Source organism: Apteryx rowi, unplaced genomic scaffold (assembly GCF_003343035.1).
Source record: "Apteryx rowi isolate R43461 unplaced genomic scaffold, aptRow1 scaffold_86, whole genome shotgun sequence".
Lineage (NCBI taxonomy): Eukaryota > Metazoa > Chordata > Aves > Apterygiformes > Apterygidae > Apteryx > Apteryx rowi.
In genome coordinates this window covers 2,177,106-2,204,627 of record NW_020451160.1, presented here as the reverse complement: position 1 = coordinate 2,204,627, position 27,522 = coordinate 2,177,106, and the positions used below count along the sequence as shown (strand labels likewise).

At 37.0% G+C, this 27,522-nt stretch overlaps 1 protein-coding gene across 8 annotated transcripts in view; it reads left to right on the top strand.

Moving 5' to 3' along the window:
• SPAG9 (sperm associated antigen 9) overlaps positions 1–27,115 on the top strand; it is a 73,317-nt gene extending 46,202 nt beyond the window's left edge. For 3 of the 8 annotated variants that reach the window (XM_026090350.1, XM_026090355.1, XM_026090354.1), the window contains 22 exons: positions 1,084–1,141; positions 2,123–2,275; positions 2,361–2,412; positions 2,863–2,993; positions 4,280–4,336; positions 5,223–5,396; positions 6,116–6,245; positions 6,507–6,599; positions 6,931–7,098; positions 7,893–8,064; positions 9,410–9,637; positions 10,178–10,373; positions 11,290–11,412; positions 11,967–12,047; positions 12,508–12,575; positions 15,201–15,349; positions 16,520–16,691; positions 17,748–17,861; positions 19,626–19,664; positions 20,527–20,703; positions 21,523–21,660; positions 23,436–27,115. In XM_026090350.1, coding sequence (XP_025946135.1) covers positions 1,084–1,141; positions 2,123–2,275; positions 2,361–2,412; positions 2,863–2,993; positions 4,280–4,336; positions 5,223–5,396; positions 6,116–6,245; positions 6,507–6,599; positions 6,931–7,098; positions 7,893–8,064; positions 9,410–9,637; positions 10,178–10,373; positions 11,290–11,412; positions 11,967–12,047; positions 12,508–12,575; positions 15,201–15,349; positions 16,520–16,691; positions 17,748–17,861; positions 19,626–19,664; positions 20,527–20,703; positions 21,523–21,660; positions 23,436–23,551 — 2,789 coding nt within the window. In that variant the 3' untranslated portion in view covers positions 23,552–27,115. Of the gene's footprint in view, positions 1–1,083; positions 1,142–2,122; positions 2,276–2,360; positions 2,413–2,862; positions 2,994–4,279; positions 4,337–5,222; positions 5,397–6,115; positions 6,246–6,506; positions 6,600–6,930; positions 7,099–7,892; positions 8,065–9,409; positions 9,638–10,177; positions 10,374–11,289; positions 11,413–11,966; positions 12,048–12,507; positions 12,576–12,839; positions 12,896–13,390; positions 13,553–15,200; positions 15,350–15,814; positions 16,095–16,519; positions 16,692–17,747; positions 17,862–19,625; positions 19,665–20,526; positions 20,704–21,522; positions 21,661–23,435 lie in introns of those variants that run through there. The other 5 variants (XM_026090351.1, XM_026090352.1, XM_026090353.1 and 2 more) reach the window with 5 other exon arrangements.
• Positions 27,116–27,522: the final 407 nt, after the last annotated feature.

Sequence of the window (27,522 nt, the reverse complement as noted above, 5' to 3'; positions counted from 1 at the left end):
TGAATTCACATTTATTTCATAAGGCTAAATATTTTATGGCTCTTCAGTCATACTACACCTTACATGAACTGTTTCTTGTTCTTGTTTTTGCTCTACATGGAATGCATGGCCTTTAAAGACCATAATTTCTTTGGTAAGGTATCATTTGCTCTGGGGAGGTCTGCAGGGCTTTTGCATTCTGAGCTTTCTAATTGAGCATGTCTATGAGCCAGTTCTGGGCTCCCCAGTACAAGAGGGATGTGGCACTACTGGAGCAAGTCCAGCGAAGGGCTACAAAGATGATTAGGGGACTGGAGCATCTCTCTTATGAGGAAAGACTGAGAGAGCTGGGCCTGTTTAGCTTAGAGAAGAGAAGGCTGAGAGGAGATCTTATCAACGTGTACAAGTATCTGAAGGGAGGGTGTCGAGAGGATGGGACCAAACTCTTTTCAGTGGTGCCCAGCGACAGGACGAGAGGCAACGGGCACAAACTGAAACACAGACAATTCCATCTGAACATGAGGAAATACTTTTTCACTGTGAGGGTGACAGAGCACTGGCACAGGTTGCCCAGAGAGGTTGTGGAGTCTCCTTCTCTGGAGATATTCAAAACACACCTGGACGCAATCTTGTGCAACGTGTTCTAGGTGACCCTGCTTGAGCAGGGGGGTTGGACTAGATGATCTCCAGAGGTCCCTTCCAACCTCAGCGATTCTGTGATAACTGACGTACTTTTGAATATAGCATATGATATAAAAGACAGTTGAACATTATGAACTTAATTTTTTGTGCAGAAACACTTCCCCATTGATGCGATTTTTGTTTTTTGAATTAGTAGTACTGTAAGCTCTTTAAAATGTAGAGAATATTTGGAAGTAGCACTAGCCCCTCATCTGTGGTTAGCCAGGGCTGCCTTTAGGCTTTGGTTGAAGATGGAGGGGGAAAGCTAGTTGTAGAAGGTAGGTGCTTGAACTTCAGATAGCTTACAGTTTTTCTGACAAATTTGTCATACTTAAATTCAACTGGTCTTAAACAGCGCAAAACATAGGTTGTAAAAACATCCATTTCATTTGCTAAATTAATTTGTTTGTTTCCTTTGGAAAGGAATGGGTCGTGAGGTTGAAAACCTTATTTTGGAAAACACTCAGCTGTTGGAGACAAAGTAAGTGTGAATGTGTATATTAAAAAAAAAAACCCTGGAATGAATTCCTGCCCTGTTATTTTGCTCACACTTTCAAAGTAAATCCCCCTTTAACTGTGACTTTACAGAACCTGAACTCTTATCACTTGTTAAATAATATGCATATGTCCTCAGAGCTCTTCACAGCCATGTGCTTTACTCCTCTCTTGGAAAGCAACTATTTACTTGATTTGTCCTTAACTTGCCTGCATACTTGCCTCAGAGACTTATATTGGTCTCCATGAATGTCTTCTGTCTTTAACGTACAACAGAGGCAGACGCATAATCGGCGTGGAAGAAGAGCAAAGGCCATACAGTTAAAGATAGTGCTGTATCTGTCACGTGATTAGGAGTGACAGCATGACAGAGTTGTATGAAATGGGTGGTTGTCCATCTTCCTTTCTTCCTCTTTCCAAGCAAATCCACATCTTCATATTTGGAATATTTAAATAGTACAAATGTACCCTCCAGTTTTAAGAGCGGAGGTGGTATAAGTCTTGGGAGTTTGTAGGTATATTTGGCTAAATATATAGCCTAATTGGTATTCTTCCTTTTAGAAATTTTGAGGATTTAGGAAGCAGAAGCTGGCTTTGTTCTTGGAAGGCTGCAAGGAATGCAGTGCAATGCCATAGTATGAGATCAACTCTCTGCCTTTTCTGTTAGCAACACAGTTGTACCTGCAGKAGGCTAATTTGTTGGAGTGCTGTTGAGGATCTCAACCTCTTTGTAAACTGCTCTGACTCATCAGTAATTTCTTGTAATGCGGTGGTACCAGTGCATCTCCTAAGGGTTTGATGTGAGGGAGGGTTCGGCTTGTTTTAGAAAGCTGTAACTTTTCATAGCAACTCTATGTGAGAAATTCATTTGTAGATCTTCAAGTTCAAGAATAAAATTAAACTGAAGCTAAATTTACTATGAGACCGTAGTCATCCTTGTAATAACATATTTTAAATGTTTGCACAGAAATGCACTGAATGTAGTGAAGAATGATTTAATAGCAAAAGTGGATGAGTTGACTTGTGAGAAGGATGTGCTGCAAGGTGAATTAGAGGCTGTAAAACAAGCAAAGCAAAAGCTTGAAGAGAAGAATAAGGAACTGGAAGAAGAACTTAGAAAGTAAGTTTAATACGATGGCTGTAAAAAATAAAGAACATCACAGTGGTATCTTATACAGCTATTTTGTATGCATCTTTTTTTCTAGAGCTCGTGCAGAAGCAGAGGAAGCAAGACAGAAAGCTAAAGAGGATGATGATGTAGGTGTATGTGTGCATGTGTATTTTTGTGTATATAACTTACAGTGGGACGTTAGAAGTCCACGTGCATTTAGTGCTATTAAACTTCATTGCTTAAGCAGTGGTAAACTTTCTCCAGGCATGGAAAAGACAGAAGATTTAGAGATCATAAGTAAACTAAAATGGAGCACTTCTAGTTTTCATTCTTCTCTCTATACCCATTCTTGTGTGTCATGTTCTTTTTGAAGAAAAGTGGTTTTTTTGATTCAGTTTATACTACATAACAAAGGGTGGGAGGAGAGGAAGATAGAAGGCATTGGGTAGAACTGAGTTAGTTTTACAAAGCCCCAGATGGTTTAGCATCTGGAACTGTGCCCTAAACTGACTCTTACCGGAAAGCAGAGGCTGACTCTGCAAGGCCCTGCTGTGCTCCTTTGTTCCTTCTATCTTTGGGTTTTTTTGTGTGTTCAGAGTGATGTCCCTACCGCTCAGCGGAAGCGTTTTACTCGTGTTGAAATGGCTCGTGTTCTGATGGAAAGAAATCAGTATAAAGAGAGGTTGATGGAGCTTCAGGAAGCTGTACGATGGACTGAGATGATAAGGTAAAACGCACTTTTAAGGTCTTTGATAGTGCTTCTCAGATTTTTACAGGCTTTTTTTTTTTTTTTTTTTGCTGCAGAGTGGTCTGATCTATAGGTTATGAGGCCCTAATTGCCCTTCTGCGTGCTTCCACAATTGCCCCCAAATAAGTCTGACTTTTAGTTAGCTGCGTGTAATTTATTTTGTCAAACTGAGTTCTTGATTGGACTTTAGTGAAGTGTGTTGCTTCATGTGATGGGTAATAAGCATCCCTTAATGGGACGTGTGTCCTTTGGAACAGTTATAAACTTTTGTAAACATAAAAATATTCATTTGGGGGGAGGGGGAAGAAAAATTACTATTTGTATGTGTGCACATATCTTAAAGCAATGGGCCCAACTGTCAGCTGCGAAGTCAAATAGTAATAACATGCAATAACATCAATCTTCAGATCAGACATAATCCCTGTATCACAACTTGGATAGTTCAGGAACAAATACAATTTAGAACTGTGCAAGGCCTGTTAAAAAGAATCAATAAAGATATGATTTGGTCTAACTTGCATCCTCAATATTGAGTTGTCTGGAAAAGGATCCCAAAAGAACTGGTCTTCTGCCTCTGACCTCCGCCCAGCTCATTCTTGTCACTCCTCTCCCAGGACTGTTCCCAAACCCACTGGGTAGCAGTATCGTTTGCTGCCTCCTGCTGGTCAGGTGTAATGTTTACACTTAATTTTTCTATTGTTCTTAATAAGTGAGAGCCATTTTAACTCTAAATCTGCATGAGAAAAATACGTGTTCCCAAGCAGATACGGCTTGCTTTTCCATAGCTATTCTCTTCTGTGGAAATCCTCTCCTTCCTGTGTTAATGCATGTATGGCTTCAGGAATAAACATTTTGTTACTTACTTACTAGTGTCTTGGGGAATAGGAGGTTTAAAAATAAAAGACAATGGTTAAAATAAAACCTTCTGCCTCCTGTTCCTTTTTTTTTTTTTTAATTAAATGTTTTGTTGCTTTCATTGTAAACTGGTACACAGCTTTCTTTTCTGTCTGAAAAGCACTCTCCAATTGTGGTTTTTGATGCAAATAAGTGTGGAGGATGTTTATTGGGGAACTTTAATTCCACTAACTAGAATTTCAATGTTAAGTTGTTCTCTGATCACAAAAGAAGTGGTCATGTGAAGAAGTAGACTTTGATACTTTTGATATCTACTACCTTATTTTTTAAATACTAGAGTTACACACTGTTCTGTTCCTCTCCTTTAGTGTTAATGCTTACTTGGTAAATTTAGAATTTCTTTCTTGTAGAGCATCAAGGGAAAATCCAGCCATGCAAGAAAAGAAGAGATCAAGCATTTGGCAGTTGTAAGTGTTGAAACACATTTCGCTGGCAAAAATAAACCAGAAGACCCTAACCAATTAGCTGGCACATTTTTGTATGTTAGCTAATTATCTTTTGGCAAATGAAGATGTCTTAACATTTTTCCTTTTGTTACCTAGCATGCCAGCTCGGTAAGGCTGTTCTTGAAGACAAAAATGTATCGTAAGCTGCATCATATAGTGAATGACTGTGCACTTTGAAGTTAAATGCCAAAGTGCTGTAATTTTTTTTTTTTTAGCTGAATGTGCACAAGGACTCTTGTTCTGAGCATTTTAATGGATTCTTTTTAATGACAAAAAAAAGTTTGAATAGCTTGTGTGGATTGCATTTATTTCGACTTCCTTTCCCTCTGTGAAATACGGCTTACTGATTGTCAAATTATCCTTTCTAACTGGAAACTCTAAATCTAAAAAGGAGGAATAAACGGCAAGATCCTTTTAAAATAGTCCTTTTAATGTGGCTTGCTGATAGCTATCTTTTAGCGTAGAAAATGGTGGGGTTTTTAGAATGGGATTTTATGGTAATGCATGAGCTAATATACTTCAGAATATTTGTCTTCTGGATACAATACTTGCATCCTAATTCTACTGGTTCTTTATACATTTTTACTCAAGATAAAGATCCCAGTTAATTTGATAAGTGAATGGGATAATACTACTTTGATTAAGAATACTATTGACATGCGTTTCTATGCTTTGAGGGTAATGCTGAGTGTGTGATGGCTGCTGTGTTGGGCTCCAATTTTTTCAGTCTCTAACTGTCGTGAGCAGGCTGGTGTATGCAGTGTTTTGCCCGCATCATCAAGCCTGGATGCATCTTACAAATCTTAAATGTCATCTTTCTTTCTTTTTTTTTTTTTTCTTACTCTAGTTTTAGCAGGCTCTTCAGTTCATCTAGTAATACAGCTAAGAAACCAGAACCTCCTGTCAATGTTAAATATAATGCTCCAACCTCACATATTACTCCATCAGTCAAGAAAAGAAGCAGCACCTTATCTCACTTACCTAGTGACAAATCTAAAGCCTTTGAATTCCTCAGTGACGAGTAAGACATTTTGGTTTTACAATACTAGATATGATGTATTGTATATTTACTCTTTTAATCCTCTGAGATAAATAGCTTGCTGCTAAGTGAATTATAAGCATCTAGAATATCCTCCTGAAGTGAATGTTCATACTTGTGAAGTCAGCGTAGTGCAGACTGAAATACACAGCAGCGGATCAGTATTTGGGGTAGCTGGCGGTAATATTCCAATTTGCAAATATCGCTGCCTTTCCTAAAAGTGAAGTTAGGCACAGGAGGCAGTACTCCATACACTTTTATATGCAAGTGATGTGGTTAAAATAACTATACAGATTACTATCACTTTATGTTCATTGACAAAATACAGCAACATGAGTCAGGCTAACAAGTATCCATATTTTTTTTTCTCCTACAGTGTTTTTGGGTGTGTTTTTATTTGTTTTCAATGCATCTTTTTGACCTGCCAACTTTTAGAACTTGCAAAGATGCATAATCCATGTAGTTAAGGCTACTGAAAATAGACTTTCTGGTTTTGCCTGTCTTTCCCAGATCCCTTAGAAATAGTTCACAGGAAAGCTTGTGTTCTACAAGTGATGTGTTGAAAACTAGTGATCTATTTGATAACCCAGTAGTTTCAGAGATTTTGTCCATTGAGTTTAATGGCAATTCCCGTGATGCATAAATATAAAGAATTCTAAAAAGAATAACTAACAGGTTCTTTAATAATGATTCCTTCCTAGAACCGAAGCCAGTTTAGCCTCACGCAGAGAGCAGAAGAGAGAGCAGTATCGGCAAGTGAAAGCACATGTTCAGAAAGAAGACGGTAGAGTACAAGCATTTGGTTGGAGTCTACCTCAGAAGTACAAACAGGTACTATGCTTATGTTTGAGTAATGGCAACAACAGATTCAGGAACAGAATATTATTTCACTGTCTGAGCAATTCCAGCATCTTTTTTGTCATAGTTTGAACTTTTAACTCTAAAAGTTGGTCTTTCTGAAAAAAACCATAAAGCAAAACTCTCAAGCATATTTAACAAAGTGTGATCATCTGATTCCTAAGGTTGCAGATTTCTTTTTTTATGGAGGAAAGTATTCCCCCCCACGCCCCCCACCCTGTGTTTTCTGCCTAGGTGGCAAATGGTGGCCAGGGCGACAACAAGATGAAGAACTTACCTGTACCTGTTTACCTGAGACCTTTAGATGAGAAGGATACATCTATGAAGGTATGGTTTTTTAAAGCTATGATTTAGAGACTGCACCTTTGAGAACTTATAACTTGTTTGTTTTTTAACTTTTTTTTAAGATTCAGTTGTTTTCTTTATATAATGAAGTACCTTCTTTTTAAAGCATAGGCGATTCAGAATTCAAACTTCAGTAAAATGTACATAATTTTAATCTTTAACAAATTCTTTAGAGAACTGCAGAAATATCTTAATTCTGGTATTAGATAGCATACTGAAATGTTAAACGATGTGTCTGTCTTTTTAGTTTAGCTGTTTTTCAAAAACCAAAAATAAGTTTTGTATTTTCAACTGAAGTACTTTTTCTTTCAAGCTGTGGTGTGCTGTGGGGGTGAACCTATCAGGAGGGAAAACACGAGATGGAGGGTCTGTGGTTGGTGCTAGCGTATTCTACAATGACATGACTGGTTTGGATGCAGATGGCAACAAGCAGCGAACAGGGTCTCAAAGTAGCTTAGATAGACTAGACCAAGAACTGAAGGTAAGAACTCTATGTTAATTATTCAACATGCCACATGATCAAACAACTTTACAGTATATCTTAGGTCAATACTGTCTTTGGTAGTCAGGTTTGCTATTTGGTGTTAATGAATATAGTTTTCTCAAGAAGTCATCAACACAAGGTGTTTGGGATATTGAATCCAACTACTAAATATTTTATTCTTTCCTGTGTGCCAGCTTGTTGGTAAATCTGAGGAGCAAATCAATTCTACATCAAAATGATGTGCTGTTTATACCAGTGTTGCCTGCCTTAGAAAACACTTGATACAATTATTGAAGTTCTGACCAGCATCAAAAGACTTGTTTATTTTGGCACCTGTGCTTTTGTTTAAAAAGTCTTAGTCTTTGTTTTTATGAACTTGAAACAATGAATGGAACTCATACTAGAGACATAAAAACAAAGGCAGAGAGTTGCATTTTGGCTTGAAATGCTTTGGGACATAACACTAATCTGTGGAAATACTGAGTATGGCAGCAGGCATATAAATAGAATTGTATAGCTTTACACTTGTTCAGCTTTATAATTGAGCAGTTTCATCATTTTCTATTGTTTTCTATGCAGGTATGAAATAAGAGTTTTTATCTTCCAAATCTATTGAGAAAATAACTTTAGTTTGTAATGGCATTAAAATTACATGAATATGTGATAAGTTAAATATGTTTCTGTAGTTGATGATGTAGGAACATAGAAGATCAGTGGCAGTGGTTTTGTTCTTGTTCCCCTTCCCCCTTCTTATTGTTGTTCACTTCTGTTCTGGCTTTATTCTCCTTCAGGACCAGCAGAAGGAGCTGAAACATCAAGAAGAATTATCCAGTCTAGTTTGGATCTGTACTAGCACACATTCTGCTACAAAAGTTATCATTATTGATGCTAATCAACCAGGAAATATTTTGGACAGTTTCATTGTTTGCAATTCTCATGTGCTTTGTATTGCTAGTGTACCAGGTAAAGACTCATGATGTTCTGGCTCCTGCTTTGTTTATTTTGTTCAGATTTTTTTTTATGCAATTAAAGTCAAGATTTGCTAATTTTTGTGATAAAATGATACTGTAACAGATGGTAATAAAAATGTTTAGCTGAAGGGAAAACTTCTTGAATTTTTGCTCTACTGTTCTACTCTTGAATTGGTTCTTGACCTAAATTACCTCAAAGGTAGAGATGGTAATCACCCAGACCAAGTATTTTGTCTGCTGTATTATAAAAATATGCAGTAGTGCCAATGTTTTATGGAACTGTGAACTTCATGAAAGAAAAATATATGGGCTTTTTAGACCTCCTTAGTCTTAGTGTTAAAGTTGCCTGTAGAGGGAATCTCCCTTAAGGAGACTTTACCATTTTGCATTAAACAAAAAGTAATATTAAGGATATATCTGGAGGGTGTACCGAGGGCAATATAATAGGAGAAGATTATGCTTCTGGAAAAGAACCTAACTGTGCTTTTGGATTACTTGTTAGCTTATGCTTATAGAAGTCTATAGCATGACTTTTAGTGAAGTGGTTTTGTTTAATAGGCTCAGAAGAAAACACTTGAGGGAAGATTTGAGTAAGAGTAATATTTTGACATTGTCAAATTAATAAAATGTAAGAGGCTTCTTAATGAGAATGAATGTGGGGCTGAAGGAAGGGATGATTTAAGCAGAGATTTTGGAAAGGTAGGATGTATGAGAGGCTGTGAAAACAGCCTGTGATGAGACTCGCTTGGTGCAATGAGTTATGTAGTCCTTGAAAATAATTTGTGAAGTTTGAGTTTTTGCTCCATAGGAACTAGTCCCCTCTATACAAATCTTATTTTAAGATTCTTAGTTTCTTAGTTTATATTCTATTCTGTTCTATTTTATGCTATTTTACTTTTACTTTTTAAAAAAAAGTATTGTGAGGGTTGCTCAAGAGAAAAGCAACTTCTTTTCCAGAAGAAAATATATCTGTTGTAATTACATTCTTTGTAAAGATGTAGATCGATATGTTCCTTTTCTCATATATGCATCTGTCATGAGACTACTTTTAATGGAAATATGATTTGCAGCTAGCTGACTTCTAATTTAAAACAAAATGCTGCAAACTTAAACATGGCAAATGACCTACAGATATGCAGCACACTTCGATACTGCTTTTGCTTTTTGAACTTGACATGATCAGCAGACATTAAAGATACTATCATTACAATAATCAGAATATCTATAGACTTATCTCGGGTATTGGAGAGTTCATTCAGTTTGAAAGCTTAGTTTGTCATTAGATAGAAAAGTGATTCCCCTTTATGCACACAAAACCATGGTTTAATCTCTTTCAGGGGCTAGAGAAACAGACTATCCTGCAGGAGAAGAAGGGTCACAAGAAGCAGATCCCAGTCAAGTGGACAAGTCATCTTTGTGCGGAAGCATGACCAGCAACAGCTCTGCAGAAACTGATAGCCTGTTAGGAGGAATAACAGTGGTTGGCTGTACTGCAGAGGGTATTACAGGAGCACCTATAGTTCATGATGCAAATGGCAGCTCACCTATGGCAGATAAACAGTCAGGTATGAAAATCTTAGCGTGGCTGAGATGGCAAACACCATTAGGTGTAACTGAGGAATGAATAATGCAAGTATTTAATAGAAGAGCTTGTCTTTAAGTGGAGATACTGTAAAACAAGTACGATGTGGAAATAGTGTTTGTTTTCTTATGCTGTGTAATGCTGTTGCCTTAGTTGTTTTTCTTATTGATCAGATTTCACTGCTAACTTTGTTCATCACTTCAAGGGCAAACCAAACCATCAGTCACTGGGTTGATACTTAAAGTGAATTTTCATGGGAGAGTTTGCATTTGACACCTGTTGATGCCTGAACTTTAGTAGGTTGCATTGTGTTTCTGACTTTTTTCTTTTTCTCTTTTTTTCTTATTTTAGATGAGGTATAAAATGTGTATTGCAATTGTCTTGTTATTACAAATACTCAGTTAACTGTTAAAAGTATCAAGTTCTGGCTGTCTTAAACAATTAGAATTCTATCTCTGCAGTTGTTACAGTAGTTGTTCAAGTGTTGTGTGTTTTTTGTTTGGTTGGTTTTTTTGTTCTGTAGATATTGCAACTGAAAGTAATTCAGTAGATGAAAACATTCCAACAGCAGAGGAGGCAACAGAGGCGACAGAAGTCAATGCAGGGGCAGGAGAAGACACGGCTGATACTGCACAAACTGGAGTCTACACAGAACATGTCTTTACAGATCCTCTGGGAGTGCAGAATACAGCAGAGGGTTCTCCAGTGTACCAGCCTAGGTACTTAGTCAATACTCATACCTTTTAAAATATATTTAAAATGAAAAATACGATATTTTCAAGAACACAAGAGAGATGAAACTTTCATTTTGTAAAATACACTGAGCACCCAATTTTTCTGAGCATTGGTAAAGATGAGGTGTATGTCAGGAATCTTGGTATGAGACATTTTAAGCTTTGCTTTCATGAAGCATTTGCCTATGCATGAAGAGTTTTTGTCACTGAATTCATGTCTTGAGTGCAGACACCTCCAGAAGGGAGTAGTGAGCGTCTAACAGTTTGTCACTAAGTCCTCTTGTGGTCTTCATATGAATGGCACTGATCTAGAAATGCCCATTTAAATCTCCTGTTTTGAAGTAAAAATAAGTAAGAATTGTGTTCCTTTCTCCTGGTCAGCTGGTTGTTCAAGTGTGTTTCCTCTTCTCAGAATAGTCAGTCTGTGAGTATAGATACAAGAGTGGAGGAGAAGCATAAAAGTAATCAGTATTTCAAATGAAAGCATATTTCAACTCTTCAGACAGCTCAGGAATCTTGATTCTCCATGTGAAGGCCAAAATGTATTATTGGGAAGTCAGGGCATTATAGCCTTTTTGTGTTTTCCCCATCATGTACCTCTGATGTTATGACTCTTCCGCCATTCCCAGAAATACCAGTAATATTGACAGGGTTGAATGGAATGTGAATTTACTTTTAGAAGTGAATGAGCACTTGGAGAAATTCATGGTTACTGAAGTTTTCACCTGTACAGTTGGTATACTTTTGTGTGTAGTTACTGGGTTTTAAATATCTTGTGTACTTCAAAAGCAGACGTAGACACCAAGAGCAATAAAGCTAATACCTAGGTTATACTCAGAGTAATCTGTGCACTTTATTCACAATACTTTAACTGTGTGGTTTTTTTTTCTTTCCCCCTCAGTAGTGAGTCAGAGTTGTATAAAGATATTGCAGTTTTGCCAAATGAGCAAGATCTAGTGAGAGAAGAAGCACAGAAGATGAGTAGCCTTTTACCAACAATGTGGCTTGGAGCACAGAATGGATGGTAAGAAAATGCTAATCTTAGATTAGATTTGTTTGGAGGAATTACTTTAAACTTGCTTCTTGGGCTTACAGGCTGAAAACTGTCTCAAGAGTCAAGATTAAGTGCAAGAAGCCCTCAAAAGAGCCTAAACTTTGTACACTTGGCTACGTTAATTAGATATTACAGAATTCAAAGGAAGTATTGCAGGCGATTAGTAAGCACTTTTTGGCAGATGATGTTTTTTATCTCTGTCTCTGGAAGAGCTTTTCTAGTGAAAGAAATAGTCTTGTCTGATAATTCCATAACATTCAGTATTCAGTAATATACTAGAAAAATATATTGCCCTTCTTACAGCAGACCTGTCTGCAAAGGTGTCTGTAATGCTTTGGGCATCTGAAAAACCATTCTGCCTGCTCAGGTAGTTCTTTCTTTCTATTTCTATAGGTTTTTCAGTGTAAGATGAAAATTTGTTTTCCCTCTAATTGTGGATTTCAGCTATAAGGTTTTTTTGTTGTTTTTTCCTGTCTGATAGACCTTTTTGAGTGCTTTCAATCCCTCCTGATTTGTCTTTGCAGCTTGTATGTTCATTCGTCAGTGGCCCAGTGGAGGAAATGTGTTCATGCCATTAAACTTAAAGATTCTATTCTCAGTATTGTGTAAGTTCTGAAAGAATATCATGTAAATTATAGTGAACTTTTATTTAAAAAAACAACTTATAGTTTATATTTTCTCCTAAGATATTTGGAATGTCAGTTGCCATAAATGCACGCATATTCTTTGAAGGGCATTGGAAAGTGTTTGGGGAGTAAGGAAAATGAAAAGAATCTTGTATCTGTTGAAAATACCATGATTCAAATCATGTTTCTTGGTAGCTGTATGCTCAAAAATTATTTGGATTGTTATCATTGTTTCCTTCAGGCATTGTAGCTAAAAATATTTTAAGCTATTTGATTTAGACTTTGAGCCTTATTGTAGAAATCAAAACACTAGTTTTAATGTGAATATAAAAACTATACTGAACTACAAAAAACAAAGCAAAAAAACCTTACTTTAAAAACTTGTATTTTCAGAAATGCAATCTAACGGTATGTACTTGTGCTTCCTTCCTTTTCCTAGACATGTAAAAGGAATAGTATTAGTTGCACTAGCTGATGGAACACTAGCAATATTTCACAGAGGAGTTGGTAAGCTTTCTATTGATCTTGAAAGAATGAAGTTGTTATGGTGCTTATGAAAGAAATGTACCATTTATAGTGTTTTGAAAATGTATTCCCCAATGGCCTTTTTACAGACTGTTTTGAGATATCTTTCTAATACTTCTATCACAGTTTCAAGTACCATTTAAAGTTTAATATTTTACTTAACCAGGTATAACACTTGGTAAGTTCAGGCAAACCTAAAATGCAGCAATTAGGAATCCCCTATTCTCTTCCCTTTCTTTCTCATAGATACCCAGGTTCTCCTATCTGGAATCACCACCACAGATTCTCACTCTGAAGTTCCTGTAAGTTGCTTCAAGGCCTACAGAGTGATTGGAATTGTTAAATTATAGATGCAGTCTATAAACTTTATGAACCAGCCGGCCCTCTGAGTTTATATCCGTCACTGTTGTGTACCCCCCCCCCCCATTCCCCATACAATTTTTTTCTATGAACTGCTTATCTAAACTGCAGTTCTTCTTATGCTTGTTTTCTGGAACATATTTTTCTTGTTGCTTAGAAAACAGTAGGTTTTCACTGTAGTTAGACATCAGAAATGTAAGACCTTTCAATGGTTCTTTCAACTAGAGAAAGTTTGTCATATTGAGATTCAGCTCAGACTTTTGGCTCTGCGTGTATGCCTACTAAGCCCATGGTTGCATTTCTCTGTAATTTACTTAACTGTCCCTTAACAACAGCCAGTCTTTTTAAAGTTAAGTGACTGTTCTCCCACTGTTAAACAGAATTCTTTTGTGCTGCTGTTACTCTGTTGCATCTTACATGCAAGACTTTGTGGTCAGATTTGGATATTAGGTGTTTTAGAGGACTGTTACCTTTTCCACCTTGAATCCCTGGTAATGAAGAAGTCACCGTCCTGTCTGGAAGAGTTTTGCTTGATCCTTTCCTGGTGATAGGATAGTAGAAAATGTTTCTGAAGATTTCTCTGCCATCGAACTGTCAAGGTAGAGGATGTTGTTTGAATATACTTCCATTTTTCTGTAAAAGTGAGGGAGGGCATCAGATGTCCATCCAATTAGATGTCAGGTCTTGTATTCTTTTTTTCTCAAAGCTCAGGATTTGTTCATCTATATGCAACATCTGCTGCAAATGTCCTAAATGCATACTACAAGTGTAGGATGAATTGCCTTAAAGTGGCCTTTTTTCTGATGTAAAGGTTTTGGTCTGTAGGTTTGGTTTTGGTTGTAGGTCTAAAGTGGGATCGTTTTTCCTCTTTTCCTGTGTATTTTTTTTCTTAATGGCATTTGTTTTTTGTCTTTCATAAAGCTGTAGTCCTCTAGTCCTTGCAACTTTTGCAATACTTCCTGCTTTCAGGATAGTCGTCTTGTCTGTCACTTGGTCCAGAAACTGGATCAATCTGCGAGCTCCTTTGGCTTGCTGCTTCAGAGTTCTCTTATAAGCAATGTAATTGTTGCTAATGACCTTTGAGGAAAATGTGGGCTTATTCTGACTCCCACAGAAATTTCTGCGCCGTTCTGGTTCATTCCTAGAATTCCTTCATATCCTAGAAAGAGAAAAAGGAGAGTGGGATATATCTGAGCTAAATAGCAAGAGGCCCATTAGTCTGCTTTATTGTTAGCTCTTTCTGCTTGTTCATCGCGCACAATAGTTATGTCTCTTGTTTTGTTTTTAGTGTTAGTAATTGTCTGTGACCAAGTCCTTCCTCAAGAAGAATTTTGTAAGCATCCTCTTTATACTTTCTGCCCAAATCATTCTTGTGCAAGCTCTGTTCCTCTGCCTCAAGAATAAGGATCTGCAGTGGAAGGTCTTGTTATGCGTAACTGGAATTCTTCTGTTGACTTGTCTTCCCAGACCCCCCACTCATTTGTTCTCCTCCTTGTGGAGTTTCAGATCATTGTGCTCAGCGTTTTAGAGAGCTAAGAGATTGCACAACACTAATGCGAACATTGGGAAAGACACAACTGGGATGAAATTGAGATTCATTTTTATTTTTTTCTCTTTTCTTTTTAAACCTCAAGCTCTAATGGCTTACAGGCTTAAAGGATCTCAAGTAAACGTCACTGTGATGGTCTCTAGCTTAGCTCAATCTAGAGAAGAACTTTAGTGCTGGGTGACCCAATTTATGCTTTGTAACATATATCAGGTGCCACTGTAAGCTCTCATCGCATATTTTAGAAAACTTTCATGCACTGGTCACCATTTCTGTGCTAAGTTGAGCATTAAGTGCCTACCTCTGCGTGGGTAGTTGCTTGTTGTTAGCTATCAGTGTGCCTATAGTGTGCCTGTCCAAGCAACACTTTTAGCACTAGGTAACTTGCTGTTTTAAAAGATGTTTTGACAAGTTTTGAACATGAGTCACTGTGCAACCTTATTATGTAAAAACAAAATAATAGTGTTTTGGGTGTTTATGTAGATCATGTAATTAATCGTAGCTTGTTTTTAATGAAGAGCCTAGCCATAAATTTATATCGACTTACCCAGGTTGTTACAACACTTAAAAATGAGACTGTTCTTAAACAAGATATTTGCCTGTATTTGTAAATGATTTTTAACTTATAGGAACCTGTATTTTGTTCTGTGTGGGTTTTTGTGTTTGTTTGTTTGTTTTTAATTTTGCTTCTGTTTTTAAAGATGGTCAGTGGGATTTGACAAACTATCACCTCTTAGACCTGGGCCGGCCGCATCATTCTATAAGATGCATGACAGTGGTACATGACAAAGTCTGGTGTGGCTACAGGAACAAAATCTATGTTGTTCAGCCAAAGGCCATGAAAATAGAGGCAAGTTAAACTGATGTTTAAAATACAGTTAAATGTTATGTTTTAATGCCATCTTGTGCCAAAGCTCCAACTCCAGAGTAACTCCAGAGAACAGTTCATCAGCCCAGAAACAGGCAGCAAAACAAACTTGTCTTAGGAAATACCATTAATTTTTCTTAAGATTAAATGATGTTTTCATTCTTTTGGAAGAGTTTGAGGAATGATGAGACAGTCCTTGTTTATTAAAACCAATTATTTTGGAGTTTAATTCTATACTTCTAGCTGGCCAGAGGCTGGAAAGTCTCCTTATAGGCCTTTGCAGCACTTGCAAGGGTAGCTCCCAGCTCATTCTTTGCATTCTTACACTTATTCGTTCATTATGTTCTCTACCTATTTGTCTAGAATTTGTCTCTGCATATTTTAGAGGTTCTAAAGTGTTATTATTTAATGTGCTCTCCGTCCATCGAATACTTTGTTTCTATAAAGGTGTTTCTATAAAGCTGGTGTTTCTGCAGTGCTGTGTGTGTACATGACATCCCACAAGTGCAGGAAGTGGCCAAGGTTTCTGGAAACCCTTACCAAAATTAATACTTCAACTTCTGGTACTTGGTCTGAGACATGGGCCTGACCTTTAGAGGGTGAATGCTCAGCTCTCCTGAAAATTTCAAGGACCTAATTCATAATATGTATTTCTGTGAAGAAGAGTTTATATGTGGAAAACTGAAACAAGGAAATTGATACAACTGTGAACTGAATTGTGGTGGTGGTTAGTATGCATTTTGCATGGGTGGGCTTGTTTGTAAGATAGTACTGAAAAGAGAAACAACTTTTGATCATGCTATAAGCTCCTCCAAGCACAGCACAAGATATACAAGAAGGCTCAAGGTTAAAATGGAAACAGAAGTCAGAGCAGGCTGGGAATGTAATGTAAATGAGAACGCAGTAGGAAACTATAGCTTTGCCGTCGCACTCCGGGGCAGGGAATCAGTGTTTTTATTACTTACTTTACCAGCGGCATATGGTAATTGTAACTAAGCTAAGCACTGTATCTGCTAGTTATCTAGCAAATCAAGAGGGTAGTAGATGACTTAAGAAGGGCTTCTCTTTTAGTCTTATACTGTCAATACTGGCAATTTTCTCATCTTTTCCTTTATCATTTCAATTCCTAACTGAAAATCCAATCTTTTGTAGAAGTCATTTGATGCTCACCCCAGAAGAGAAAGCCAAGTGAGACAGCTGGCATGGGTGGGTGATGGGGTATGGGTGTCTATTCGTTTGGACTCTACCCTGCGTCTCTATCATGCGCACACGTATCAGCATCTACAAGATGTGGACATTGAACCTTATGTAAGCAAAATGCTAGGTAAGTTAAGAATACTTTGGTTGGTCTTATTATACCTCTTACTGTCTGGAGCTTTCTTTTCTTGTTACTGATCAGGGAATTCTCATTGCAAGCAAAGAGGAAGGGTGGGTCCTGTTTGATATCAAACTTGATTCTGGAATTAGAAGCCGAAGTCAGTCTGTAAAGCATGATGAGGTTCATAGATATTCTGGTACAATCTGTTAATCCTAGCTGATGCTGACAGTGTCCCTAAAAACTCAGAACTAATTAAAAAAATGATTGTTGTGCAGAAATCCAGAGACACCAAAATCTTTCTCTATTACTGGACTAATGCTTTTTTTTTAATCCAAGAGTGGGAAGAACCCGTAACTTGTGTGGAAAAAACCTGCCTTTCCTTTTCCAAGAAAATACAAACACAAAATAGCAAATTCTTTATCGCTCTGAAAACTAATAAGCTAGTGTTATTGTTTTATTAGTGTTTGTATAACAGCAGTTTGAGAATCTAGCTAAACACAAAAAATACAGGTAATGTGACCATTTGAAATCCTTCACAAATAACTACTGTGCCATTGGTATACAAGGGGATAGTTTAGGCTGTACTGTACTAGGCTTGGCAAGCTTCTCCCACTCCCCCATAGCACTAATTATGTTCTTTGAAATTTGTTCTCTTTTATAAGAAACAGTACTCTTCTCCCCCACCCCCCAAACTGGCTAGAAAACATTATTTTACCTCTGCAAACCCACATTTTTTTTGGTTGAAAAGCTACCCAGGTGCTGTAAGCCCCAAAATAAGTTATTGTGCAGCATTATGGAGGAGTTGTACTTTTTGTGCTAACAGTTCATTAGTCTCTTTCTGTATGGATTCACAACTTAATTCAGAGAAGTGCTTTAGCCTCTTAGGTTATCTTTACAGATAAAATACAACTCGAAGAATGTTCCCCTCCACCTTGGTTCTGTTTGAAGTGGGAGGGTATTACATGCCTGCATGGGTTGGGAGTTGAAGTTAAAATTCTCTGTTATGGAACTAAAATTCTTTTCTGCTCATAATTTTTGATGAAAAGCATCTTTTGTTTTTAGGTACTGGTAAACTGGGATTCTCATTTGTGAGAATCACAGCTCTTATGGTGTCTTGTAATCGTTTATGGGTAGGAACAGGAAATGGTGTCATCATCTCCATTCCATTAACAGAAAGTAAGTAAAACATAAATGAATAGCACTGTGCAATATGCTGTAGACACAAAGAAAATATTAAAGGTCATTCAGAGGCTTACTAATGCATAGAGAGCTTTACCACTAGATCTGAATCTTTCAGGTTTGTAACAGAGATTGGCTCTGTGCAAAGTGTAGCACATAGTCTGTGTCCATGGTTACAATTCTCTGTGCAAAAGAGCCCATCTCGAAAAGCTCCTTTATTCAGAATTTAGCAGAGATGATCTGGCTTGATTAAAGAGACATTTTGAAGCCTTAGGGTGTGTTAGGAGTATTAGCAGTAACTATACATCTGTATAAGTTTATTGTTTGCAAGAGAGGGCTTTAGTTTTCCAATTAGTGTTATTTATGATCACCAAAGTAGCTTTTCTGTTTGACTTAAGCAAGCTGATATTGTTGCTAGTACAATTCGAATGGCTTTGGTTTTAAGAATTCATCACAAAGTCGGCATGAAGGGCTGGAACAGCAGTATACCAACTGCTTTAAAGGATGTGTTCGAAGCCATAGGAGTTGGAAACACATTCTTCAAATAGAGCACTTCAACTTGTGATTAAAATTCCATTACTGGATAATCCAGGTATCTGCTTAATAGATCCCAAACTCATGTCGGAGACTGAAACTGCTGCGGTGGGAGGGGTGGAGAAGCATTCTGATATGGGCAGTTGAACTTTGGGAGAAGGAAACAGTCCAGTTTTCACTCAGGAGCAAAACAAATCTTAAGTAGGTTAAGCTTGGGAAGAGTATCTGATTTGTAAATTTTTTTTTAAACAACTTATGTCTGAGACTAATGTAAAAACGCGTGGACAAAGGCTTCAGAAAATAAAATATAACACTATTAGGACTACCAAATTGCTGTATAAGTAGTGCAGTCTACAGGTGAAATCTTAAGGTAATTTAATAGTAAAAACTCATCATGTTGTATCTGCTTTTTTGAACAGCACATGCATACATTTTTTTCTCATACTGTTCCATTACATTGTCCATCCATTCAATAAATGTCTTTTTGCATTGCATGAGTGTACTTAAGGAAAGACAGACTTCCTATCATGAATCTGAAATAGTTAAGTCATGCTTTCAAAAATTATAGCTCTTAATTTGCAGCAAGCTCAATTTAATGCTTCCAGAGGAGTGAGGGGTTTTTTTTTCCCCMAAAAAAGTAGCAAACATGAAAAAAGAACCCTATTAAAGCTAGTAGGTTTAACTTCAGTTTTGTTGTTCATGAATTAGAAAAACCATTTGTGAATAGGCCGAGTTGTGGGTTTGAGAACCCATGTTATAAATACTTGTTTCGCAGGCAGTTGCATGTATGCATACTCAATTACATACTTTCAGTTCCCTGGATCTCACTGGCAGGGCATCCTTCCATATCTGCAGATGTTTCATACAGGCACTTGGAAACGTGAGGAGTTGTATACTATTTTGTTAGCCTCCTGCTAAGGAAAGAGAGAAAGGGGAAACTTTGCTAATTAATGAAACTTCACTAATTAATGAAACTTTATGGTGACAAAGCACATGAAAGTGGCCCTGCTTTCTTTGTCCATTTTATACTGAAACTTTTATACCAAGATGCTGTTCTCTATGACTTTTTATTGAATCTTCTGTAATTAAATGTTAACTGTTTTTAGGAGCTAAAATTTTGAGCTCTATCTTATCAGAAACCAAAATATAAGAGTGGTGGGTTCTCATTAATCCTTCTCCTCTACTGTCATACCTATCCATTTCCCCTTTCCTCCTTTCTCACTTTAGCTGTAATCCTCCACCAGGGACGTTTACTGGGGCTGAGGGGTAAGTGCAGATCCTGAACAAAAATCTATTTTCAGGCTTCTAATAGCCACTTTGAGGCTGTTTCCCACTCCTTATAGATTTACCCTTTGTATGTTCCTAAATGTTTTTCCACTTGCAGTTACTGCATTGCAGCAGTTTTATGTTTGCTAAATGGCCACCAATCTGCTCAGCAGTTTAGTATATCATCCTGTGTTGCAACTGAACTTTCATACAGACTTTGTTTTTCTTCCAGCCAATGTGATACCATATCTTATAACTTTGTCATTAATCCACATCATTTACTGTCTTGTTACAAATCACTGTTTCTTTCACTTCTTTGATAGTCTTTGGAATGGAGATGGCTTGTATGTCTAGCATGAGTACTTTTCTATTTTAATGGATTTTGAAACTTCCCAGTAAAAACCAGACATGGAATTCTAATAGGGTTGCTCCTTCATGCCTACAGGTGTTTATTTTTAGAGAACTTTTTTGCTAGCCAGGGGGGACCCTATGGTTGAAATAAAAATGCATTTAATTATATGTTTAAGTGCGTTAAGTTCATTTTCCCACTGAAACACATTAGAGGTATTTTCTGTGAAAGATACAGTCCTTTCACAAATTAGTTTTTCAAAAGTAGGAAATTAAAACTTGATGTTTATGCTAGACTAATAAGAATCCTGCTCCATTTTCTGAGGTACTTAAAATAACGAAGCATGCAATCTTTTTTTCTTTCCAGCTCTGTCTTGAATTGGCATTGCTGCCCTCCTGTTTCATTTTTATCTGAGTTGGCTTTAGCTTTTAGATGGTATCATGAAGTTTCTTAACAAATAACTATTTCTGTAATTTGTATTTTCAAGTAGAGAACACTTCTTTTCTTTTACAGCTAATAAAGCAGCAGCAGGTTCCGGAAACCGTCCAGGAAGTGTAATACGTGTATATGGAGATGAAAACAGTGACAAAGTGACTCCTGGAACGTTCATACCGTATTGCTCAATGGCACATGCACAGCTTTGCTTTCATGGGCACCGTGATGCCGTCAAATTCTTTGTCGCAGTACCTGGTGAGTTTATTACCATTGCTCAGTGAGGTTTCTTTTTCATCCTCCTTTGCTTGGTTAAACATAGCGTTTAGGCAAAGAAAGCAAGTAAAGAAATTGTACGTTCAGAACAATTTGTTACTTCTTGATTTGCAAAACTTGCCTGACTCATAAAAGCGATATGGTTTAATGGGAGAAAAAGGGGTTGGTCAAGGAGGAAGRAAGTGCCTGGTTTCCATCTGGGAAGAGGTACTCTAGTAACTGAATACTTGGCTATTAAGAGAACGGTCAGCTGATAATGGACACAAAAGCTCTGATTTAAGAATTGGGCGTCCTGTAGGAAGGAAAAAAACTGCTCATAGAGAAGCCTCCAAGGCAAAGGATATTGATTTTAAAAAGCTAAGGATTTTCTAGAAGCTGCAATGCTGCTTAAATACCCTCTCAGCGTTTGTGTGCAGTAGGTGTGCTGGGATGTGAACAACAGAAGCTTACTTAATAAGCTGACATGGTGAATAATTTTAGTTGCACAGCTGAAAGTCTTTAGGTCTCTTTCAGTGTAATCTCTAGATTTGCATCTCTGTCGGGAAATCTAATGAGAGGCGCTTCATTCTCTAATTCATGTTGAACTGTCCTGAACTGATTTTCTTCTCTTTAGAGAGAGAAAGAAGAATCTAAGCATAGCCAGCTTTCTGCCCCTTTGTGAAGAGTTTCTCTAGAATCCAAAGTTGAGTGCATGATTAGGCATTAAATATGTCATTCCAAAGCCCAAATACATGTGGTATTTTCTATCTAATTTTTCTGTGAATGTGACATAAAAATGTATTTTGTATGTTCCCAATACAGGTCAGGTTGTTAGCCCGCAGAGTAGTGCTGGATCGGAGCTAGCAGGTGATAAACCAGCCCAAGAGTCCTTAAACCAGAGTCCCTTAAAATCGATGTTGGTGATAAGTGGTGGAGAAGGATATATTGACTTCAGAATGGGTAAGAATTGTCAATCTTAAAATCAGTTGTAAGGTTTTCATAATGCAAATGTCTTAGATCAGGTCATTAACTATATAATATCTCATATGTATCCATATTATTCATTGTGATTCCAGAGTGCATTCATGTGGCTAGCCAGGATGTATTTATTAAGCCTGTGTGTATCTAGAAGCATTTCTACCCCCCTGTTCCCCCTCCACACACACTTCATTCCTTTCTCCCTTCCCAATCACCATGACTTGAGAGATGTCGGCGTGAAGGTATTTGAAGCCCTGCTTTGGAGTCATGTATCACTTTACTTGTTTTAAGTCTTACTTTTAAAGGTTAAAGCATTCTCTTATATCTCAAATTGATGGAAAATATGCCCTTGGTTAAATATGACTTTTTGTAGTCAGTCTGCATATTTAAGTATTCCATGAATGACACTCAAACTAAAACTTGCTCATATTTGAGCAAAAACAGGAAAAAGTAGTTCACTGTTATCTTTGTATACTCTTCTTATTTTGATCACTACTTATTCTGTGGTAGCACTTTTGCATGGATCTAGTCCATAAAAGACCTGATGTGTAAGCATATATATATATATATATTTTTTTTTGTATTGAAATTTTTTGGAAAATATACTAAACTGAGTGTAGCTATGGTTTGATGTTTAGAATTTGCAACTGGAGAACTTGACTGAAAGTGCCCTCCAAGGAATCACAACTCCTAGACCTAATTTTGACCTTTTACCTCAATTTGCCTTCAGGTTTTTTTTTCCCTAATAAAAGGGAAATTTGTGCCTTCTGTGAAGGACAGCCCAAATTCTGTCATCCTGCTACTCAAAAACCCCCCAAAACCAAAAAACAAAAACAAAAAAACCAGTTCCTGCTCATAACTCCAGTGGAGTTGCACAGGAGGCTTGACTTGAGGCACTTCTGTGCAACCCTGTAGTGAGGTATTAAAAACTCTGAGCTTGTTCTAAGCAAGCTGGAATAACCACATACTGGATGTGCTTTGTGTTGTCCTTGCAGCGTGATGCAAAGACATGAACTTATATGTCAAAGCAGTATAGCTGCATTAGCTCAGCCATTACCTCAGTAATGCAGCAAACTGGTTCAAGAGCTAGTTCAGTCCGTTGTATGTTTAGATTCCTCCGACCTCCAAAGTAGTCTAACTAAAAGCTAGCCAAATTGTGACTTGAAACCTTTCTGAAGTTGTCAGTCAGCTCCCGTTTCATCTGGTTAAACTGGCATCCTTCTATACCACCAGACTGCCTCTGTAATGATGTATATGACTGTCTACGAGCAGTTTTGTTAGTGCTTAGTCTTTCACCTTTGATCCAAGTTGGCTCATGGCACAAAGGGTTTAGACACAGTCATAAAACTTCTATTCTCTTTTGAACAGCAATAGTGGAGGATAGGTTTAAAGCGGTCTTGTGCCAGGGTGTGCTGAGCTGTTGTGAAAAACTAGAATAACTAGAAAAAGAGGAAGGAAGGAGCAAAGAAGGTTTGTTGTTCATCAAATACATGAATGTTTCATTGTCTCATTTGTGTTTGAGAACTGAAGAATATGACCATCAGAACACGGGGCTTTGTGGTGAAATAATTATTTCACCAAACTTCAGCCTGTAATGTATATATTCAAGATGGTGAATGTGCTCTTATATGAGCAGATGGCATAAACTGCCTTTTGTAGTGTTTTCCTTGTAAATCTAATAGTCATTTGTTTTTCTCTGTTTGGTGTTAATATTGTTTTTCATTGTATCTGCCTGAATCAAAGCTCTTGTTTTTCAGGTGATGAAGGTGGAGAATCTGAACTCCTTGGAGAAGCTCTACAACTTGAACCTTCTGTAGCCAAAGCTGAGAGGAGTCACTTGATAGTGTGGCAAGTAATGTATGGCAGTGAGTGAGCCTGTAGGATGCAGCTGGAGACCTTAGGGGAGGAAAAAAAAAAAAAAAAAAAGCTTCTGCATGTTTTTTATTTTGTGAAACCTGTTTCACTACATGATGTTGAAGCATTTCTTTGCTGTTTAACTTTATATTGCAATCTGTCATACCTTAACTATACAGGAATTAGCTTGTGCTGTTTTACTGCACCCGTGTTACATGGAACAGTATAATGCAACCAGAACTTACTTTCTCAAAACTGGTGTGTACACCATAGTAAGCAATCCAGACATAGTTTTACTGTACCACAACAATCTAATGTAGTTCACTTTTTTGATAGTCTTACTTGAATTCAACTTTATTACAACTGAGCTTCATTCATCTGTATAATGCATTGAGTAAAACAGCAAAGTTATTCCCAGAGTATTATAAAATTGACAAATTGGTATCAGATGAATTGTCAAGATTCATCCATATGTTCAGTGAGGGCTAAAGCAAACTGTAAATTTCAGCTTTTGTTTTCAAACCTGGAAAATCTTGCTTATATAGTGTATACAGTTTCATCTGTCACTTTCATCAAAACTTCTGGGGGAAAGAGGGGATTGTATAGAAATTAAGATGACAACATTTAAATAAAATTTCATGTTTCGACTGCTAAACCTTAAAGCTTGAGAACTGTTGCCCTCAATGAGCAATTTTGAGCACAGTGTTTTCCTGTTTCCCTGACATGGATACATGTGAACAGCTCAGTTTTCAAAGGGTATTCTTAAGATGATTTAAATTTGAAAATAATTGTAAAATTCTTGAACAGGGGATACATTTTGTTCTCTTCTTGTCTTAAATTCTTATGTCCTAAGCACTAGAATGATCTTCTCTGCCTAGCTGGTCAAACTCATGAGGCACTACAGGTGTGAAGGTTAGGGACCTCAATTAGAGCATGAGAAAAGACTGAGAGTGTACAGGAAAAAATGCATTCTTCCCAAGTGAGATTGTAAAGGAACTTTAGTGCCAGATAATTAGGTATAAAGTGTATTTTTGTTGTTTAGCTGCATACCCCCATTTAGGAGGGGGAAAAAAGTCATGTTTAGAGACAATGTTAGCAGATAACACTAAGAGTGGATAAATTGATGAAAGTCAGGAGACTCTAATATCAGGCTGACACTCTATCTACTCACCATCTATTTTTTTAACCATAAGTGTGAGTTGAAGACTGTCTTCCTTTTACGTTGAATTTCCTACATTAGCATCAGAACTAAGTTAAACACTTCATGGCTTCTGTTCTTCGAAATATTTTAACACCTAGATTTGTTCTTTCATTTAGTCTCTGGAAAGTGAAAGTTTGAGGGGTTCTAATAAACATCTAGTATACACCCCTGAAAGACTGGGACTGTTCTGTTCAGATTAGCAGAGAAATTAGTAATTTGATCATGTGAGAGAACTGAACAGTTTCAGAAAATTAAATATAGAAACTTTTTTAAAACTGCCTAAACATTTTTATGCAATAGGAGCAGTTCTGGTCTATCAGGCAAACATGTGTTTATATATTTTCTTAATTTTTTAAATGAACACATTTAGCTGAGGTCTATTGTGTAAATATATATTTAGGCAGCTTTTTCAAATGCATATCATAGCTGATAAACCAGAAAATCTCCATTCAGGTCTATTGGTTAGATTTATATGTATAAATACTTTTTAAGCAACATATTTTGTACACAGCTGTTCCTCTCGTAAATATGTATTTAGGACATGAACTATGTAGTAAAATCCTTATTAAAGATGTCTAATATCTTGGTAGTATTTTTCTCTTCAGAATGCCAAAAGTGATAAGAGCATGTTGTTCGTAATTGCTTTCCAAATTCATCTTTAAGGTCACTCTTAAAGTACTTTGGTTTAAATATAAAGTCTGGGAACTTTTTAAAAAATTATACAAGTACAGAAAGTAAACTGACTTAACACTCATATAAAGACCTATTTAAAATTTATATTGACATATGTATGCTGAACTTGAAGCACATCTGAATTAATGTATGAAATTGGATGCCTAAGAAAAATGCTGTCTAAACTTTAACTGTTGTGCAGAATCTTCACTAAGTGGTGCAGTTTCATTGCTTTTTCTGCCATCTTAAACTTAATGGCTCTATGGAAAACAGTCTCCAAAGCTTTTAATCACTGGTTGATTGTCGCATTCTCATGTTCTCAGAAAAAAAACGCACAATTCTTTTCCTTAGTTCTTGTATAGCATTTTACTCGTAATTGAATAGTTTCTCTGAATGGCTTCACTGCTATCAAATAGAGAAGATGAATCTGGCAAGCGTGTACCTGGTCTTTTGCCAAACGTATCTGGTTCACCGTGCCATTTTAGTCACCTCAGTGGACCAGCTTTTGCAAATTGTTCAGAGACAATTGTTTCTGTCTGATAGTGGAAGGGTTTTAAGGCAAATGCTAGGTGTAACTATGTACCACTGTGGGTGTAGATAAAAGGCATGTGCACTTCTCTATTTCTCATTTTAAAACTTTATTCCCTGTCCTAAGGTACAGTAGGTTAAAAGGGTCCCTATTCTCATCGCAGCGCGCTGGGACTTATAAACTCTCTACTTAAGGTCACTTTGGTGAATAAAGCACGTAAAACCCCAGGTACTGAGATGACAATATACTCCTGAAAACTTGGTCTCAAGAATGTGTTTATGCATACACTCATGCAGTTAAAGCATCATATAAATAGGAGCTAATCTCTGGATAGCTACAGCTAGTTAGTAATTTGGAAACATTTCGAGCACAAAATATGCAGCACATGACTTGCCTGGGTAAGGGTGTTTGCATGGTAAGGTGAAACGCGTTGTATAAGCTGCTGCATTGTTCTTTTCTTGTAAAGGTCTTCCTGCGTTGGATCAGATAGAGCTGGCAGAGCGTAGACACTTTATCATAGGCTGCCTTAGTAACAAACAAATGTTAAATCTGTTTTATTATACTAACTGTTCTAAAGAACGTGTGTCTCTTAAAATGCTGTGTAACTGAATATTTATTTCCATGTGAGTATTATAAAAGTTACCAAAGGATTAAACCTGACTTAGCACTCTTGTAAGCAACCCTGTTGAAACAGGGTCTTGTGAAGGCCCTGATCTGTAAAACAAGACACGGTAAACTCAAATACAGTTCTTTATGGAAATGAAATGTTTTTTCTAACAGGGTTATGCCATATTGTAACAACCTATGTTGCACCTCAAAGCATTTTTCTATACACTAAATGTCTCTCCCGCCCTCTAACAAGATTAAGTTTCCTTTATTAATTTTGTTGATGCACATTTCTCAATCTTTTAAACATATATTTTAAACATTTTATGGTCTGTAATTTTTGAAAGTTTTTGTCTGTTGGACACTTTACGCTGAATTTTACTTGCCTCTGTAATCCGAGATGGATACTACAGCGTTAAACTTGCTGTCTGTTAAAACTTGAGGCTTCTTTTCTGTGAGCAGAAAAGCTCATATAGCAGTGTAGTTATTTCAGTATTTATTTCTATTATTGAATCCTTGGGGTTCAGAATGTAACTTTGTACATGAAATATATATAAATATGTATATGAAACATGCATTGGATTGGTGTTTTCTTTGTAGTCTCACATTAAGTTCAAAAGTTACTGATGCTATCAAAAGGCATAATAAAGTATTTTATACTAGCAGTAAAATATTACCATCATAAGTATTGATGATATTATATATGTCAGCTAATATCTCATACTAGGCATAAGCAAAAATTCTGAAGAAAAACTGCATTTGCTGACTAGATCCTGAATTTGCCATGCCATCTGTAGATGGGCCTTTAGCTATCTTCCTGGAGATAAGCATGAAGGTGTCACAGTTGCCCAATGCTCCTTATTCCTGTGCTGCTTAGGTTTAGGACTACTTCAGCAGGTCTTAAAAAAGGGGGACTCTCCCCTTCGGGGAGACCTCGGGAGCCTCTCTCAGAAGGGAGAGGACAGCCAGAGTGTGTGTAACA